At 40.9% G+C, this 21,312-nt stretch overlaps 1 protein-coding gene across 1 annotated transcript in view; it reads right to left on the minus strand.

The window, feature by feature from the left end:
* LOC132819982 (sodium- and chloride-dependent neutral and basic amino acid transporter B(0+)-like) overlaps positions 1 to 19,960 on the minus strand; it is a 95,949-nt gene extending 75,989 nt beyond the window's left edge. Inside the window, exons 1-2 of the mRNA XM_060831917.1 lie at positions 19,940 to 19,960; positions 18,851 to 19,056 (exon numbers count right to left, since the gene is read on the minus strand). Coding sequence (XP_060687900.1) covers positions 18,851 to 19,056; positions 19,940 to 19,960 — 227 coding nt within the window. The remainder of the gene's footprint in view (positions 1 to 18,850; positions 19,057 to 19,939) is intronic.
* Between the last annotated feature and the right edge of the window lie 1,352 nt (positions 19,961 to 21,312).

The following is a 21,312-nucleotide window of genomic DNA, read 5'->3' on the forward strand; positions in this document are numbered from 1 at the left end:
AACACTAGGGAAGTCTAATTAGATATTATAGTGGGAAGAAAAATAATCAAATAAGCAAACAATTAATTTAGGGGAGTCTATGGCAAAGGTGCATAACCTGAAAATTAGAGACAGAACCTTCAGGAGTGAAATTAGGAAACATTTACATAAGGCAGCTGGAAGAAGTTTAGAATTCAAATATGCAAGTAAGAATTGATGCTTGATTAAAAGCAATATTGGATAAATTGTTAAATTAAAATCTATCGAGTCTAAGATATAGTAAAAAGGATAATAACTGCCCGGTTAAAATCCTCCAACTTCAAGCATATCCAATGAAAATGTGTTAGTTGTGACTTCACCAGTGTGGACAGGGTAGGGTAATGATTTTCTGTGCTGCAGTGTTCGTCAGTTATTTTTGAAAGAAACTTTAGTTTCTAACTTCTGCCTATTGCCTTATACTGATTAAAATACTGCTGTGCTGACAATATTAATGCTTATCGTGGGTGCGCTGATTATATGTTTAATGGAGGATGATAATTGAGGATTCTTCAAATTCTGCTTTTGAGTTAGGTCTCAGTTCCATACTTGTCAACACGTGTACAGAAGATAATGTTACTGCCTGACTGCATCACCTAATGAAAGTGTGAGTGAGAATGGAAAAGGAACCCCTGAAAATCAAAAAGAAAACATCAAAATGGAGCATTCAAAATCTAAAAGAAGCTTTTGAAAGAAAGATATTTGACCTCTGTGAAATGTTTATTCAGGCCAAATGGACAGGTAGATGGCAAATGGGATTCCATCCAAAGACACATGAAGTGATGCTTTTTTGGCAGAAGTGATGAGTAGAGGTAATACAGATTTAATGGCATTGTTCGAAATAGCTTACGTGATTAAAAGTTGTTGGCAGTTGTTTCGCATTGATCATTGAAGGCAGCAAGATATTGGAATGTAAATGTGAAGAATTGATTAATACAGACAGGAAGCAGACAGCAATGTTTTTAAATTGGCAGGCTGGCCAATAAAAAACAGAACAGTCAAAGAAATGTGTCAGTGTAGTTCAATTCCCTGAGGGGTGTGCAGCATTGAGGTATTCATGCCACTCCCTAGTTCATCAGATCATGGTAATGTATGCCTTATATCCACCTGAGCCATCCTGGGCCATCACAGCATCCTCAATTCCAGCTACCTCCTCAAATAATAACTCATTCTTTCATCTCTTCACCTCTGAGACATTACCCTTTGGTAAAGTCAGGTTGTGGAAGACATGCAAACAACTATGATGCCGGACACATTGTTTCTAGTCTACAGCACGGTACTTCATCGGTTGAAGTATCTTCCTCAGTAGCCCGATTGTGATGGTTTTGTGCCTTTAAGAGAGATGTATTATCTGCTGTTTCTCTTGCAGAGAGGTGTTGCCACAGAGACCAGACTGTCTGCTGCAGGCAGACAGTTGGTAAATAGTTTGGCAATATCCCTCAGCGTTTTTTTTCATGAGACAAAAGAGGCATAAATGGGTGAAGGGTTCATACAGACCCAGGAAAGGTTTAGCTTTTCTTTTAGTTCATGAGATGGTTTCTTCTGCTGCTGAGCTAACAGCTTGACTTCTCTGCTGTTAGAGTCTTGGGTGAAAGGCTTCCTCTTTGAAATAATAGGAGGTAGACTATTTCTTTCAGTATTTTGTTCTGTTGGACAGGAGAGAGGCAGCACATGACAACTTTAACTGTTTTACTAAATTGCCTTGTCAAGTGTGTGTTTATGGGATGCTCCTTATATTGGAACAGTTGATAATGTTTTACTTAAATACGAATCATCCTGTTAAGTATTTCAAAACAGTTAAAGTTATGCCATTTATTTTTGTATTTTAATTGCGTCATAAGGATAATGTTTGTTTTGATTAATGCTGAGTAGTCGACTAATCAAATCAAATCTGGAAGACAGCACCTTACACTAGCCTGGAAATAAATATTAAAGGTAGGGTTGAGGCTATCTCTTTACTATATCTTAGAAGGGTCTGGTCTCGTCCATAATACTGTGGTCTGCTTTAGAATGACCCCTGTGGAAGCACGCGCAGTGCAGTACAACAACCCCACATCAGTCTGTGGATCCTCATGGGTGTCTACTGTATAAACTAACACTCTGAAAGAGTTAATGTTTCAGCTACATTGATCTCCACCCAATCTGCTGATGTCCCACAATTCTGGGTTAGGAATCAATTGGAGTCTGAACTGGTCTCCTGATGGAGATACACATGTCTTTGCTGCATATGGTTGATCATAAATCAAAATGCATTAAGGATTAGTGTAACCTGTACGTAGTTACTGTCATGTAATAAAATACACTGTGTAATCTAAGGCAAATGCTGAGACTTACTCATGATCCATCGTACTCATAACTTGCTGGTGAGGTAACTAACCCAGCACCTGAAAGTGGAGAAATTATTTGTTGAAGGTTAATTAAACAGTGAGAATGTGACTTTTTTGCCTCTCACCCGATCAAGTTCACCCATCTACCAATCTTTTCACCAGCTCTGAGAACAGAATATCCCACCCTTTATTTTGTTTGACTGGAGAATCTAGAACATGGAAGTCTAGCCTCAGGATAAAAGGTCACTTTCTGAGCACTAGGCTAAGCAGAAATTCATCAGATTGTGTTGAACGCCAGGCTGGAGGAGCCTCTACGTATTCTTTCTGCCCTTGTAACATATTTCAGTTTTGTCACTGATGTTAAGGGCAAAACTCTATATAAATCTAAGTAGTTGTTGTTAACATCCTCTTAAAACTATATTCCAGGGTCTGAATGGTATTAAGGGAGACTAAATTTGGTATTGTTTTCAATATTGTCTCTCATTCTACTCATTTTTTATAGGAATAAAGCTTTGTTAAATAGTCAATGCTGATGTGATTCCCTTGTGGGCTGATTTGGTTTGAAGGAGTTCCTGACGGTGCTTCATTGACAGCCTGACATTGCTCTGTTAAAACTCCCTGGGTTAGTCTCTCCCAGTGAATTCAGCTCCTTCATATCATTAAACATTTGTTCACTCCCAATTTCCCTCATAAATTTCCCTGGATTATGGGTTAAACACAATACTATATTCAATTGATAATTCAAAGAAAGGGAGATCGGTCTTCAAACCCAAATATATAAGAAAATAAATATTTGTTTGATAAAATCTACACTGCTTAAATTCCTGTTAAAAGGAAAGCTGCGGTGTTACAAACCAGGGAAATACAAACTAAAGCAGGAGCCCCTGTTAGTATACAAGAGGAGAATAATGTAAATCTTGACTGCAATCAAACAGCTTCTCTCTCATTTACCAACGAACTATCCCAGGAGGAGTTGTTGGCCCAGCTATGCAGATTAGAGGTGTAGCTCTCTGAAACGTACTTACTCCTAGTATTGCTCACTCGGACCATGGTGAGGAATGGAGATTTCTGATCCATTTCGACAAGTTTCATTGTTTGTCTGCAGCCATGTTATATTAACAATTTCAAAATATCCATTGTCCAGAGAGAAATTGCAGATTGGATCTGGAAATTATGGAACAAGTTTTTAAAGGATAATTTACTTACTTAGGACGTACAGATTATTAGGAGGGCAGGCATTAACTGCTAATCTTAGTTGTGCAGGTCATTAGGCCTCTTTAGATGGCAGTTAACGGACAACCGCATTTGCTAAGATAAAACAGTTTATTATAGACCAGTCTGCCAATGAGGTACAGTCAACAATTCAAGAGTCTCCTGGTCACGTTCAATGAAGTCAACATTTTATTTCCAGTTTTTTGCTCAAATTCTTATATTTCAAATTCTAGTGACATAATTAAGGTCATTGTTCCACTCTGTCTGAATCAGTTTAATCCCTTTGCATGGCAACATTACAGATGGATCAGAACACAGAGTTATAGTCTGTACGCTGCACTCACACAGAGCCCAGCTCGGGCAAATCACTCTGTTTGCAATGGTCAATTTCACGGATTTTGAACTGCTTGTCACTGATAATATTGCATTCAATTATTAAGCGTGACTTCAATAACTGTTGATTTATCACACAAGATTTCAGAACTGGCAAGAACATGGACAAGAGTATACTACAGGACTTCAACATATTTCCAATGAAGGCTCAGTGAAGAACTTAAACAGAAAGAGTGATTATTGAATGAACCTCTGAGTGCACACGATCAGGGTGCACAAACCTCTCGGCATCATATCATCCCATAAATAGCAACTGCAGTTTTGCCAATTTCCTTCTGTTTCTTCCTCCTATTTAGTAAACCTTGTTTCTACTACTTTCTGGTTTGGAGACAGAATTTCAAACAGACACACAATGATTGGGCAATGAGAGCGGACGGACAGACTTGAAAGTAGAAGTTTTCAGAAAAATCAAAAGCAGCAACAGAAATGCACAGCATTGACAGAGAGCAGTGTTTTGGATGAAAATGAAATGTGTGCATTTAGGAAAAACAGGAAATGAAAGGGCATTAGTGAATAATGTGGCGCAAGGAAGAGGTGCTTGCTAGAAGCACAAATTCAATTGCAAAAAGTGCTTAGCATAAATTAGATCAATGAGTATAAATCAAATTTATATATGACCTAATAACAAACATTGTTACCAATATCATTTATCAGGATGGGTCTTTTTCCTAGGGTGGGTGAGTTCAAAACTAGGGGGCATCGTTTGAATGTGAGGAGTAAGATTTAAAAATGAAATAAGGGACAACCACAGAGATGTGGAATGAAATGCCACAGGAAGTGGTGGATGCAGGTACATTTACAACATTTAAAAGACATTTGGATAAGTACATGAATAGGAAAGGTTTGGAGGGATTTAGACCAAAAGTAGGCAAGCAGAAGCATGTTAGTTTGGGAACACAGTTGGCATGGACTGTTGGACCAAAGGATCTGCTTTCATGCTGTATGACTCTATTACTCATAATTGCATCAATACCATAGTAAGAACAAAACTCTGGGATAATGATACTAGAGAAAAATAATCAGTCCTCTGAGCACACACAATGTGTGCATAAACCTCATCAGTATCACATGATCCCATAAACTGCAACTACAGTTTTCCCAATTTTCATCTGTTTATTCTCCCTATTTGGTAAGCTTCTTTTCTTTTCTACGTTCTAATTTGTGGGATAGAACATGAACCAAACACAAATTGTGTTGGACGGTGGCAGCAGCAGGACAGATTAGGAGTTTCAGAACATACAAAGGCAAGAAAGGAAATGCCAAGACAATGAGATGCAGCAGTGTTTTGGATGAAACTGAAATGTTTGCATTTGGAAAAGATTGGAAAAGAAAGGGCATTACTGATGAAAGTGGTGTCAGAAAGAAGTAGGAAGAAGTGTTTGATAAAAGCACCAATTCAAATGCACTTGAGACAAACCAGATGATTTATGAGTTCCAATTAAAATTATCTATGATCTAACAATAAATAGTATTGCTGATATCATTAGTTCAGAAAAGGTGGAACAGGATGTTGCCAGGAATGGAGGGATTCAGTTATAAAGAAACACTGGGTGGACTGGGACTTTTTTGTGCAAAGTAGGAGGATGAGAGATTACCTTATTGAGGTTTATAAAGTCATGAGCGACATGGATAAGGTGAATAGCAATAGTCTCTTCCCTAGTGTGGGCGTGTTCAAAACTTAAGGGTATATTTTTAAAAGATGAGAGGAGAAAGATTCAAAAATGACATGAGGGGCAACTTTTTCATACAGAGAGTGGTTCGTATGTGGAATGAACTGCCAGAGGAAGGATGGATGCAGATACAGTTACAAAATTTGCAAGACATTTGGATAAATACTTGAATAGGAAAGAATTGGAGGGATGTGGGCCAGACACAGGCAAGTGGGACTAGTTTAATTAGGGAATATGGTCGGCATGGACTAGTTGGACCAAAGGGTCCATTTCCAAACTGTTATGACTTTGCAACTCTAACTTGAAATGGTATCAATACCAAAGGAACAACAAAATTTTGGGATAATGACAGTAGAGTGAAAGAACCTAACCTCAGGAAATCAAGAATTAGAATCAGTTTGGGTGGATCTCAGTAAAATCAAGGGGGAGAAAGCACTTGCGTATGTTATTACACAGCCCCCAACAGTAGCTGCAGAGTAGGGTAGAGTGAATGTCAGGAGACTTGTGCTCCATCTAATTTGGGTAATCATTGATCATTGACAAATTTACTCTTCATATAGACTGGGCAAACATTAATAGCAGTGACAGCTTGCAGGACAAGTACAGAGAAAGTTCGCAATTGATCTCCTAGATCAGTGTGTTCACGAATCAACGAGGAGGCAATTTTGGATCAAGCATTCTGTATGAGAAAGGACTAATTAACACCCCTGTAGAGAAGGAGTCTCTAGGGAAGACTGACTGACAGTAATATGAAATAGTTTAACATTGAAATGCTTTCACAATCAGTCAAATCTCGGGCCTTGTATCTAAATAGCAGGCAGGTCAACTATGATAGACTGGGAAACTCAATTAAAAGTTGAGGTAGTAGGTAAGCAGAAGTAGAATTTGAAGACAATCTACGATAAATATAATTTAATGTAAAATCCACACTTTATGTACATTCCTTTAAGGCAAAAACACTGCACAGAAAATGTAGTCCAACTGTGGTGACAAAGAGACGTAAAGACAACATTCAATGCAAGTTAAAATCTAAGAATATTGCCCTAAACGGTAGTGAGCTGAGGTTTGGGGTATTGAAGACTTCAGTAAAGGACAAGAAAAGAAAAATGAAAATCAGAATTGGCTAACAAGAGAGACATGAAAGCAGATTTTAAATGTTTCTGTGGGTATATGAATCTGAAACAATTAGACGAAAGAAAAATATGCCCATTTGATGCAGAGAGAGGTGAAATTGCGATTTGACAAAGATTTTGAAATTAATGAACATAGTCCAGCCATTTCAGAAAAAAAGAAGGAAGCATAGACCGGTTAGCCTAGTGGGCAAAATGCTGGATTCTATCATAACAGTAACACACTTACAGATGATGGAGTAGATCCAATTTACAGGAGTCATAGTTATGTTTTACAAACCTTCCCTCATTTAAAATGAAACTAAAATGTTCCTGAGAGGAGAATGGTGGGAAGACTATGGCTCTGCTCAGAAATTAGGACATCATGAACAACAAACCAAACCCAAAACTGACTGAAAATCAAATTGGTCAGACTATTGAGTACAGGAGTTGAGAAGTCACGTTGCAGCTTACAGGACATTTTTAAGCAAATTTTAGAATATTGCGTGCAATTCTGGTCTCCATCCTATTGGAAGGATGTTGTGAAACTTGAAAATGTGCACAAAAGATTTACAAGGATGATGCCAAGGTTGGAGATTTGAGCAATAGGGAGAGGTTGAATAGGCTGGGGCTGTTTTCCAAGGAGCGTCAGAGGCTGAGGGGTAGGATAAACAGACAAAGTCTTTTTTCTGGGGTTGGAGAGTCCAGAACTAGAGGACACAGGTTTAGGGTGAGAGGGGAAAAATATAAAAGAGGCTTAAGGGGCAACTTTTCTATGCAGATGGTGGTAAATGTGTGGAATGAGCTGCCAGAGGAAGTGGTGGAAGCTAGTAGAATTGCAATATTTAAAAGGCATCTGGATGGGCATATGATTAGGAAGGGTTTGGAGAGATATTGGCCGGGTGTTGGCAGGTGGGAGTAGATTGGGTTGGGATATCTGGTCGGCATGGACAAGTTGGACGGAAGGGCCTGTTTCTTTGCTGTACGTCTCTATGACTATGGAGAGAAAGTGAGAGAGCGAGAGAGCAAGAATGAGAGTGAGAGACAGAGAGGGACAGAGAGGGATAGAATGCAGTTGCTCTGAAGGCAAGAAATAACTTTTTGTGTTAGCAGCCAATTCTGGTAAGAGTTGACTCTGCTGGTATCTTGGGGTTTTGCTGCCTAGATTAGAAAACGTTTTAGGAATTAATTGTTAAATGGTGTATGCAGAACCTTTGTTCTTCCACTGACCCTTCTTCAACTAGCCCAACAAGACGTAGAAGAAAGTGAGGAATGCAGAAGCCAGAGAGTCAGAGACCAAAACCATACTGCTGGAAAAGTACAACAGGTCAGGCAGCATCTGATGAATACGAGAGTTGATATTTCGGGCATAAACCCCATTCTGAAAGAAGGGCTTCTGTCCAAAACATCGGCTCTCCTGTCCCACTGATGCTGCCTGACCCGCTGTGCTTTTCCAACCCCATAGTTTTTGATTTCAACTGGGTGTGGCCAGCCAATCATGTATTGCCCATGACCATCATAGTTGTACAGTGCCATCACAGAGCAGTGTCTGTCAGAAGGCCAGCAGAATGCCTTGTATTCAAGAGCAAAAAATACCAGCTTTATATGAGGGGAACAAATATGAGACCACCTGACATTTACACATTGCTTCTGCAACTCTCACTCTCCCCTGCTGAATTGCAGAATTTCAATTGGCACATGGTCTGTTCCTGCGTCATAAACCCGATGTGATCCTGGCAACCATATTGATGAGCAGGCAGCAAGATGTTTGCATCTCACCTTAATTGGGCACAGACAAATTGTGCAGTACAATTCCCTGCTGTCAGAACATTATTAGTCAGCAATTTTAACACACTGAAGTTAATGAAAACGTTGAAATTTAAGTCAGAATTCAGACAATTTACAATTGTCTGTTCTGATATAATGTATATTTATAGCCCAAAGTGTACTAAATTCCCGGCAATAGAAATTATTATTTTCATGAATGCTTACGCTATATTAAAAAAAAGGTATCGTTGATTATCCTTGGAAATCCAATGACTCAATAATATTCTTGCTACTGACATCTATGCAAGATGTTCTATGCAAAACGATTGTCCATTTCTCTCACTCATTCAGATTGACAGAATGAGCAATCAGTCCCAACAGAATTGAGCACTGTCCCTTTGAGAGTCCTGCTGCATGTTTCATTCACTCCCCACCAACTGAAGCACTCTACTCACAGCAATGATGATTGGAAGGATGCAAACAGGTAGTACAGACTGTAGGCGAGGACACAGGTATATGAAATGTTGTCACATGCTGTAAATACAATGGTATTTATGCCCAAACCTTAAAATTAAATAAGAAGCATGAGATTAGTTTTGAAACTGTTTTGAAATAAATTAAGAGACATTGAACCATAGAGTCCTACAGCACGGCAGCAGGCCCTTTGGCCCAAACTGCCCCATGCTGACCAAAATGTCACTCTACAAAATACCCTGGAAGAACTGCAACAAACATTACATTGGATAGATGGGCAGGAAAATTGCCAACAGGATTCACGAGCACCAAGTAGCCACCAAAAGACATAACCAACTATCACTGGTATCCTTACACACAGATGAAATGGGACACTAGTTCGACTGGGACAATACATCCATCCTGGGACAGGCTAAACAAAGACACCCATGGGAATTCCTAGAAGCCTGGCATTCAAACCGAAACTCCATCAGCAAATACATCGATCTGGACCCCATTTGGACTTAGAAAAAGAACCAGAAGATATAACCCATCATGACAGACTGAGACTCGTAAAGAGAAAGTAGGACAGAACACCAGCGCTTCAACAGAGGCTCACTGATTATGTTACCTAGCAAAATGTCTGAGAACAAATGTACCAACGCAGCGAGCAAACTTACAACCTGAACCACAACCTGAGCTACTAACCTTCTCAAAAATTGCAAATGTCCATCTGTCCTAATCCCATTTCCCTGCACTTGGCCCATATCCTTCTAATTCTTTCCTATCCATCTGTTTGTCCAAATGGCTTTTAAATGTTGTTAATATACCCACTTCCACTGGCAGCTCATTCCATATGCATACCACTCTCCTTATGAAAAAGGCTGCCCTTCAGTTTTATTCCCTTTTATTCTTTTCCTCTAACCTTAAACTGATGCCCTTTGGCCCTCAATTCCCCAATTCTGTGAAAAGACAGAGCATTCACCCTACCTATGCCTCTTATCATCTTATACACCTCTATGAGATCCTCCCTCAGTCTCCTACACTCTAAAGAAAAAAGGTCCTAGCTTGTCCAAGCTCTCCCTTTAACTCAGACCATTGAGTCCAAGCAACATCCTTGTAAATTTCTACTGCACTCTTTCCTGTTTAATAACATATTTCCAATAACAAAGTGACCAAAACTGAACACAATACTTCAAGCGCAGCATCACGAATGTCCTGTTTAACTGCAACATAACTCCCCAATTTCTATACTCATTGGCCAGACTGATGAAGGCCAGTGTGCCAAAAGCCTTCTTCACTGCCCTATCTACCTGTGACTCCACTTTCAGTAAACTGGGAATCCCTGAACTCTAAGATCCTTCGGTTCCACTCACTCCTTACAGCCTTACCATTCACCATGAAACTCCTACCTTGATTTGATTTTCCAAAATGCAAGACCTCACGCTTATCTATATTAAGTTCCACTTGCCATTTCTCGGACCACTCCCAGCTGATCAAGGTCCTGTTGCAATTTATGATAACCTTCCTCACTCTCCATTATACCACCTATTTTAGCGTCGTCATCAAAGTTACTAATCACGCTTTGAACATTCTCATCCAAATCATTCATATAGATAACAAACAGTAATGGGCCAAGCACCAACCTCTGAAGCATTCCACTTGTTGCAGTCCAACAAGCAGCTTTCCGTTATTACCCACTGCTTTCTACCATCAAGCCAATTGTGGATCCAATGTGCCAGCTCCAACTGGATTACATGTGATCTAGCCTTTCAGAGCAGCCTACCATGTGGAATCTTATCAAAGGCCATACTGAAATCCATTTTGACTATGTCTACCGCCCCACCCTCAACCACCTTCCTGGTCACTTCACCAAAGGTTGCTAACAAATTTGTGAGGCATAGTCTCTCATTCACAAAACCATGCTGACTACTCCTAAACAAACCGTTTTTCCAAACGCATGTACGCCTTAACCCGTAGAATCTTCTCAAGCAACTTACCTACCATACATGTTAGGCTTACTGATCTATCGTACCCAAGCTTTTCTTTACAGCCCTTCTTGAATAAGGGCACACCATTCCTCCTCACAGAATTAGCTGGTAGACAAAATCAATCTTATCTAGTTGCCAGTTGGCATTGCAATTTCTGTTGTTGTTTGTATTTCCAGAGGATTATGTGTGCACGTGATGGATGAGTATAAGCTGTACTTTAATTCCAAGAACCTTAATTTGGATAGATATGTTTCTAAATTATTGAAATGTAAAAATCTTGAGTCATTCAACTTCAAATGTCGCATTTTCATTGCATTTGCAACAAAAATCCTGAACAATATAGGCTGAGATTTTCAGGATTCCAGATATACTGTCATCAGTTATGTATTTTAGAAGGGATTGAAATGGATGTTGATCTAAGAAATAATTTACTAATAAAGCCAATAGTCTGAGATTTTACTGGCCTGTCCCAGTGTCATACCAAAGGCAAAGGAGCTGCTCCGAATCCTATGCAAACAGCAAACTACTCAATGAGGCAGCATGTCTTAACAGCAAGGCGAGAACATCGAGGACATTACCTTTCACTGTGAATGAAAATAAGAAAGGTATCCACTTATAGTCTTTTGCATAAACGTAAGACATCTCTAAGCACCTTACAGATAATTTATAAGGGGAGGAAACGGCCTGGTGGTATTATTGCTGAACTGTTAATCCAGAGACCAAGATAATGTTCTGGGAACCAGGGTTCGATTCCTGTCATAACAGATGGCAAAATTTGAATTCAATACAAATCTGGAATGAAGAATTTAATGATAACTCATAAAAAGGTTGACTCTTTATTTTTTACAGTTGGAAAAGACCATTTCAATTAGTTCTTGTACAGCGGACTATAATTGCTGTTTCTTGTCCTTTTTTGTGTGCAATAAACTGGCTTATTTATAAGATAGAGTAAATGATAGCATCTTACATTGAGTTTGAAAGTGATGTAGTTCAATCAAAAATGATTATATTAAATATAAACAAAGGGATTTAATAAACGGTGAAGATAAAGATTAGCTATGGGTGGATTACGACCCAAAATGAAAGGTACGACAGTAGACATTTAATGGTTAACACTGAAAGACAAACAAAGATGATGGAATACCACAGGTCACAACAGCATATGTTTTTGGTGGGGATAGATATTATATGGAACTGTAGGCTAATCCACAACATTCCTGTACACTCCCTGACCTCATTCCCAAAGCATGGAGCATTGGTGGGTGTTAAAGTCAGTAACTCTCTCATCATACACAAATAATTAATGGTCAAATGATTTGTTAAAGACTCAGTTGACCACAGTATTACACTGTGCACACCATCAAACAGTTGGTGTAGGCAGGAGCGTGATTCCTTTCTTATAGCAATCAAGTTGTCTGGTATCATCACTGGGTGGGATGTTCTTCATGGTGTTTCATAAGTGCCCACCTGTAGTGCTTTAAGGCTCGCTTTGGATTCTGAGCTCACTGCTGATTCTGCCTGGATGAGGTGGGAGGCATACCAGCTAATTTCACTCTCTGTAATTAGCAATGAAAATACATTCTTTTAAAGCACAGAAACCTCCCAAGTATAGTGTTCCAACTGCAGGTAACAAAACAAATCTAAGATCATAATGGATCAAAGGAAGACACCTGTAAAGTGTCAAAAAGAAAGTAAATAAAAGATTCAGAGCATTTTAGTAAAGGAGAACCAAGGAAAACATTGATAAAATGGACTATGAAACTAAACAAGTGAGAAACAAAAGCAGAGTGTAAATGTTTTTATATACATGTAAAAAGGAATAGAACAGCAAAAGCAAACGTAGATCCATTAGAAGCAGACACAATTCCAACCCACTTAGAAAATATGATTGGATTTGGAAGAGTCTACATGGATTTAGGAAAGGAAAATCATCTTTGACAAACCTGGGAGAGTTTAAGGATCTAAATAATATATTAAATAAGAACCGATAGATGTTGTCGGTTTAGGTTTTCAGAATGTTTTCAAAAAGGTTCCACACTGGAGTGAAAAAAATTAGAGCACATGGGAGTTGGGGAAGGAATATATTAGCATGGATTGAGAACTGATTAATGGACATGAAAGAGTATAAGAACAACTGATTCAATTTTTGTTTAGTAAGCTTCAATTAGTGTGGTTCCAAAGGGGTCAGTGTTTAGGCTCCAGCTATTTATAATCTGTAGGAATGATTTGAAGAAAAACAAAATACTGCAGAGGCTGGGAATCTTAAAGAAACAAACAGAACACTCGAGAAACTCAGCAGGCCTGGTAGCATCCGTGCAGAAAGAAAGAGTTAACATTTTGAGTTCATTATGACTCTTCAGTCAGGGTTCAACATCATATTTCCAAATTTGCAGATGGAGTTTAGAAGAATGATAGGTGATCTAATGCCATCATACAAAAGTCTTGCAGGGATTGACATGGTCAACGCAGGAGGAAGGTTTCCTATATTACAATAAAGGGTGAGTCATTTTGGACTGTAATTTTTTGGAATTTCATCAATCAATCAAAAATAGGGGCAGTGAATATTCAGAAATCTTTGCCCCAAACGACAATGAAAACTCAATAGTTGAGCTTGCCCAAGGCTGAAACTGATTTATGCCTATAAATCAAGGGACACGAGATTATTACAGGAAACTGTTGTTTTACTTAAATCTCATTGCAAAGCTATCTGTTTGAAAATAGTACACAAACATGCTTACATTATGAACGTGGAGTAACAAAGGTCTTCCACCAGTTTGGATAACAAGGAGACTCCCCTGTTCCATTAACATCTCCTTAAGATAATTATACTGGAAAGGGTCTTCACTAATTCACTCACTCAAGTTTCAGAGGTTCTTGCAGATCCCAGCAGAATCACCTACAACATCATTTTTACAAATAGGTTCTGTCAAATTCAGAAGTCAATAAACGGATCTCTCCAGCATCTCCACTCTGTCTACCTCAATTAATGACATCAAGTCATACAGTGTTACAGCATAGGAAGATACTCTTCAACCTATTGTTTCTGTACCAGTTATCAAGAACTGATCTACTCTAATCCCATTTCCCACCACTTAGCCTTGTATCCTTTGGTGTTTCAAGTGATCATCTAGACTGTTTTTAAATGCTGTAGTGGTTCCTGCCTCTACCACCGTTTCAGAAAGTGAATTTGAAACAGTGAAAGGGGATATTCCACTGTTTTAATTGTGAACAACATCTCTGCAAGGCGATCTAACACCAACATCTGGTGAAGTAAATATAGTGACTATATTCATGGGTATAAAACACAATTGCTCATTTAAACTGTTGCCAAATCAAGACTGCTCAGAACACTAATCTGTAACATGGGCACAGCTTTCCACACTGCATCCGGTCCAAGGCTAGCAAACTGCCCAAAGGAAGTTTCCAGGAAAAACATTGGCATCCCAGTGACTGTCAGCATCAGAATGTAGGGAATAAGGAAAGCACCTGCAAAATATAGAAAAGGGAAAGTCAAATAAATTGCTTGAATATTAATGTCACCAGGTTTCATAACTAATAGTTCATTTCGTATTAATACTGGAATGAAATGTTGTTGACAGAAGACTGTGGCTGCAGATTGTAGATTGCATCTTTTTTGTATTTAGATTCTGTGTACAATCAACATTCAGGGACCTATACAACAGTGTTGCTCCTAAAACCTTAGGTCAGCCACACCTGCTGATTTCTCCAGCATTCTCTATTTGTTTTACGCACCAAGCATGCGCGTTATTTTGCTTTTATTTAACTTTGATAATTGTACTTGGCAGCCTCAGAATGACTGTCAGGAGGAAAATGCATTATTCCAATGGCCAGGAGGTTGGAAAGGGCCTCTTTATAGGATTAAAGCTTGGAATGAAAATACAATCAGTGCAGTCGAATGATGCTACTGACATTGATTCCATTTTCCTCAGGAGAGCTGTTTCTGTCATGCTTGTGGACCAGGGAAAAGAATCATGAATGTAGCAAAACAGTGTGACACCATAAGGCTTCCTGTAAGGAGGGCAATCTTTCCAGGAGTGTCAGAGAGATTCTCCAAGTTTGGGGTGATGCACCACATTCTCCATTTCGTCCTGGCCATTGGAGAGCTGCAAAGTTACCTCTGTGCACCATTTCCTGTCTTGGAAAGAGGAAGGGTCAGAAACTGGAAAGAGGAGATAGGGACAAGGTGACATTGACCCCATCGACATGGGTACGATGAGATTGTGAGGCTATCCTTCAATGAACACAGACTTCCCCACCCTAACACACACCAATCATTCACCAGCATCACACTCATTTCAAACTCTTCCACCAGGAAATCCCTGCACCAAAATTAATCAATAAATAAAAACCACCAAAAATCTTCACAAGCCAGCTTTACACCACTGAACTCTTCACCCTTGTGTGCAAGCCTTTACTGTCTTTCAGATATTGCCACCCAGCCCAATGTTACATTCCTGCCCTCATGACTGAAGCTTGACTGGTGCAATGTGCTGACTCTCACAGCAGGAAACTACAGATGGCCATGCATGGTATCTTCAAACGCCTACATGATTTGAGGACCTGATTTCAGACTGGAGCGGTACAACGACCTGGTGGTTAGAATAGAATCATTGAGTCATACAGCACAGATATAGACACTGCAGTCCAACTCGTCTATGCCAACCAGACATCCCAATCTGACCTAGTCCCATTAATGTCTGGCCCATATCCCTCCAAACCTTCCTCCTCATGTATCTGATATAAAAGTTGCCTTTCCAGTTTTGTAATTGTATCAGCCTTCACAACTTCCTCTGGCAGCTTGTTCCATAAAAGCACCTTCCTCTGCATGAAAACATTGCCCCTGGATTCCCTGTTAATTCTTTCCCCACTCCCTTTAAACCTTTGCCCTCTAGTTTTGGACATCTGCACCTTGGCTATTCACCCTATCCATGCCCCTCATGATTTTATAAACCACCCTAAGGTCACCCCGCAACTCCAATAATCTAGGGAAAAATGCCCAGCCTATTCATGATTTGGAGGAGCCAGTATTGGACTGGGGCAGACAAAGTTAAAAGTCATACAACACCAGGTTATAGTCCAACAGGTATTTGGAAGCACTAGCTTTCAAAGCACTGCTTCTTCATCAGGTGGTTATGAATCAGGACCTATGACACAGAATGTATAGCAAAAAATTATAGTGACACAATGATATGTTGAACACACCTAGATTGTTAAGTTTTTCATCTTTTTGAATGGGTTTGCTGGTTTCGGTTCTTTAATATGTAAATCCCAGAACTTCTTTTCAGTCACATTCTCCAGATAACTTAAGGTTTTATCACAACAGGTGACATCTCAGCTCAGAGAATGCCTTGATTTCGCTGCACTTTGGATGCTGCCTGAACTGCTGTGCTCTTCCAGCACCACTGATCCAAAATCTAGTTTCCAATATCTGCAGTCATTGTTTTTACCACCTTATAGGTGTGAGGCTTTGAGTCTGTCTGTATCCCAATCTTGAGTAAAACTGGTTCTATTTCCAAAGAAGAATGTTTTTAAAAATTGTCCTCCTTCACACTCACCTGATGAAGAAGCAGCGCTTTGAAAGCTAGTACTTCCAAATAAACCTGTTGGACTATAACCTAGTTTTGTGCTTTTTAACTTTGTCCAGTCTATTCAGCTTCTCCCAATGGATCAAGCCCTCCAATTCCAGCAACATTTCCGTGTCCTCTCAAGTTTGACAATGCCTTTTCTATAGAAGAGTGACCAGAATTGGTTTCAGTACAGTATTACATAAGTGGTCTCACCACTGTCCAGACGAGTTTATCCTGACGATCAACAATGATAACTAGACGACCCTAAGTGGCCTGGCCAATGTTTTGGAGAGTCACAAAGTACATCCTAACTCCTATACTCAATGTACTGACCAATGAGGGTAAGTGTACCAAACGCCTCCTTCACAATCCTGTCTACCTGCGACTCTGAAGGGACTGTGAAGCTGCATCCCTCGGTCTCTGCTCAGCAGCACTCTGCAGGGCCCTACCATTAACTATATAAGCGCTGCCCTGTTTGCCCTCTCCAGTTTCCTTCCATTTGCCCACAAGCCTGTATCTTGACTTTGCTCTGAGCAATGTGTACAATCGCTACTTCACAACGGTTAGCAACCTCCGCCTCTAGGCACTTTCACTATCTTTTCCCTTCATTCTTATTCCCTTTTGTTCATAACATCAAAAACACCATTTTCCTGCGCCTTTCAGTGCTGCAGTTAGCTTTTTGACTCTCCTCGCAAGACTTCCGCCAACACATCCTGTTTGGACTACATTACCCACGGTGCCGTTAGCCAGCCCTGCACTTGCGCAGTGCAGTCCAACGTTTGGTATTAGATGGACTGCCTGCGATGCCTCATGGGAGTTGTAGTTCTGACGTGCGTTCGCGCTCCGCAGCAGCTGGTGGCCAACGGCCAGGAGTTCGAATTGGAGCGCGCGAGACCCAACGAACGACGGTCACGTGGTGCGGCTTGTGTTGTTGGAGTGAGTCTGTAAATACCGGTGGGAATACACTCCCTCAATCAACATCCTCCTCATTATATAAACTACCCCGATCCTGTCCATCAATTACTTCCAGTGACGGCTCTCCCACAGTTAAATCTGGCCTTTACTGCCCTACCCCCATTGGAAAGTTACAGAGATAGCGGCTGGAATCCTTCTGCCTATCAACTATTCACACCGGGATTCCCAGTTTAGAGAGCGGCAACATCCGGGCTGTTCACACTGTGGGGAGGTTACAGCTTCTCCCCACGTCTGCAGGAGTTCCCGCTGGGTGCTCTGGTTTCCTCCCACAGTCTGAAGGTCTGCAGTTTAGATGCTGTCTGACCTGCTGCGCTTTTCCAGCAACACATTTTCAGCTCTGGTCTCCAGCATCTGCAGTCCTCACTTTCTCCAGGTCTGCAGTTTAGGTCGACTGGCCATGCTGAATTGTCCCTAGTCTTCAGGGATGTCCAGACCAAGTGGTTAGGCCACGGGAAACGCAGGGATGCAGGGATAAACAATGCAGAGATGATGGGCCGAATGGCCTCTATTTGCATTGGAGGGATTCTCTGATTCTTTGTGAGATGCATAATTTGACATGAGCAGTAGTAGTATGGACGATCATTAGTTGAATAGCGATGTTAAGTGCATACACTATATGGGTGGCACAGTGGTTAGCACTGCGCCAGGGACCTGGTTTCAATTCCCACTTCGGGCAACTGTCTGTGTGGAGTTTGCACATTCTCCCAGTGTCTGCATGGGTGCCCTCCGGGCGCTCCGGTTTCCTCCCATAGTCTAAAGACATGCAGGTTAGGTGAATTGGCCTTGCTAAATTGCCCATAATGTTAGGTGCATTAGTCAGGGGTGAACGTAGGGAAATGGGTCTGGGTGAGTTGCTCTTTAGCAGGTCTGTTTCCACACTGTAGTGAATCTAATCTAATCATTTCGATTGGCAACAATACTTTCAATGCAGGATCTCAGCTACCCTCTCAAATTTACTGAAATGCTGTTGAGCACAAATAAGTTAGAGTTACTACAAAAGGTTCAGTGGAGCAAAAATGTTTGAAATTGAAGCCCTTTCTGAGATGCTGTCCTCAGTTCTCCTGTGTGCTCTCCAAAGGAAATCACAAGTGACACCACCTGCGACAGTAATCCACCAGTCACTATTTGCATGTCTTGAAGTCAGCAGCAACTTCCATCTTGTCAAAAGTTATTTTTGTAGTGCCTGTTTGTGATTGTATGTTTTTGTTAAATTGCACACATACTGTTTTTATATTTGAAACTTGATCACAGTGCTAGTGTTGAGTAAGGGCGGATGGCATAACCGTTGGAGACCGCAAGTTAAAAATGCTCTCTGGTTCTTTGAATGTGATTTTTTTTTACACCATTTACTTGTTGTCTTTGTGCTTGTTTCTCCCCTGTATTTTGGATTTCATGACAATACCTCCTCCATTTCTGTAGGCCAGGTACGGGAATCTCCATACATTGCCCAAACCCACAGCAGAACCGATCACTGAGAGCAAGTAGTCAATCTTCGAGGACCAGTTACCTCGCTCCACATTCTCGTCACCTTCACGCACACGTTCACTGGTGGCAGCCTGGGGAAAAGAGAGGAAATGGCTGATTTAAAACAGAAATTGTTGGAGAAACTCAGCAGGTCTTGGCAGCATACATGGAGAGAAAGCAGAGTTAATGTTTTGAGTCCAGTGACCTCTCTTCAGAACTGATAGTACCTAGGAAGAAACTGTACGAAAGCTGATGACGGAAATGAGCTAACCAAGCCCAAAGGGAGAGAAAGAAAGTTAGACAAAGGAATGGTTGATAGTATGGCAGGAAAGGGGGAGAAACTGATAGGGACAATGAGTAAATGAAATTTGATTGAAGCAGCGAGGTCATAATCGGACCTACAGTAGGTAAAGGACGTTGTTAGTAGAAAGTGAGGACTGCAGATGCTGGAGATTAGAGTCAAGAGTGTGGTGCTGGGAAAGCACAGCAAGTCAGGGAGCATCTGAGGACCAGGAGAATCAACATTTTGGACAAAAGCCCAAACCTGAATTGAAGCTTTGGGCAGATTCCTGATGAAGGGCTTTTGCCCAAAACGTCGATTCTCCAGCTCCTCTGATGCTGCCCGAGCTGCTGTGCTGTTCCAGCCCCACACTGAAGGATCTTGTTAGCTCAGCTGGCTGGCTGGATGGTTTGCAATGCAAATAGATGGCCACAGCATGAATTCAATTTGTGCACTGTCTGAATGTGGGAGAGTTGTTAGATTCATTGCAGCTATTTTGTCACATATTAAAAGCCTGGAAACCATTTTAAATTTCATCTTAGTGCTTGCTTGCTCAAAGTCTGTGTTTTCTCATGCCCGGCTAAGGCAGTTGGCCTTGCAACTGTACTGATACCTGATAAATTCTTCTCTTTGGATGGAGCTATTCTTCTCTTTGCAATGACCTATTTGTCTACTAACGCCTGCTTATCATTTACTAACTGACACTGTCCAGACATTACGTGACTGAAGCAAGGTGCCCAGCTTGCTAATTATCCTGCAATTAACAGTTTGCTAATTGTTAATCAATTCTGGCCTATATAATCACTTTTATGTGGCTGTTCTTCCCCTGAGGGAGAAAGTGAGGACTGTAGATCAGAGCTGACAATGTGTCGCTGGAAAAGCGCAGCAGCCAAGGAGCAGGAGAATCGATGTTTCGGGCATGAGCCCTTCTTCAGGAATGGCTCATGCCCGAAATGTCGATTCTCCTGCTCCTTGGATGCTGCCTGACCTACCGTTCTTTGTTGCAGACATTTTGTCCCCTGTCTGGGTGACATCATCAGTGTTTGGGAGCCTCCTGTAAAGTGCTTCTTTCCTCCGGCATTTGTAGTGGTTTGAGTCTGGTGCGTCCGGTTGTTAGTTCCAGCTGTCCGTTGCAGTGGTTGGTATATTGGGTCCAGGTCGATGTGCTTATTGATTGAATCTGTGGATGAGTGCCAAGCCTGTAGGAATTCCCTGGCTGTTCTCTGTTTGGCTTGTCCTATAATAGTAGTACACCATAGACAAGGAAGAAACCATGGTCTCATCCGATGTAACGGCACTGTTCACCTCTATCGACAAAACCCTAGCCAGAGAAACAATAGCCAACCTGCTGAACATACAGAACAGACAATAGGACATTGAACCTATCGACAAAGATGGCATACTCAAACTACTGGACCTGTGCTCACAACACACTTTACATTCAACAACCAAATATATGAACAAATCAATGGCACACCCATGGGCTCACCATCTCTAGACTCATAGCAGAAGCTGTAATGCAAAGATTAGAACAAAACGCAAATTAACCCAAACTCTGGGTCAGATATGTGGATGACACCTTTGTAATCATTTAAAAACACAGAAATAGAGAACACACACGGATCATCAACGCCACACTCACAGGAATCTGATTCACGAGAGAGGAAGAAAAGGACAACTAACTCCCATTCCTAGATGTGATGGTACAGAGAACACCAAACGGATAATTCAACACAAAGTATACAAGAAAGCCACACACACCGACCAAGTCCTGAACTACGAAAGCAACCCCCAACACACACAAAGATGTTGCATCAAGACACTATTCAAAAGGGCCACAACACACTGCAGTACACCAGAACTGCAAAAAGAGGAAGAAGAACACCTATACAATGTATTCGGCAAAAACAGATACCCGCGCAACTTCATCAACAGATGCCTGAGGGAAAGACAACAGAATGAGGACATGCAGCAAACTAAAGGACTAGCCACACTACCATCAAAACATTTCCGAACTGACAGCCAGACTACTGCGACCACTAAGACTCATATCAGCACACAAACCAAC

Source organism: Hemiscyllium ocellatum, chromosome 11 (genome assembly GCF_020745735.1).
Source record: "Hemiscyllium ocellatum isolate sHemOce1 chromosome 11, sHemOce1.pat.X.cur, whole genome shotgun sequence".
In the NCBI taxonomy this organism is placed as follows: domain Eukaryota; kingdom Metazoa; phylum Chordata; class Chondrichthyes; order Orectolobiformes; family Hemiscylliidae; genus Hemiscyllium; species Hemiscyllium ocellatum.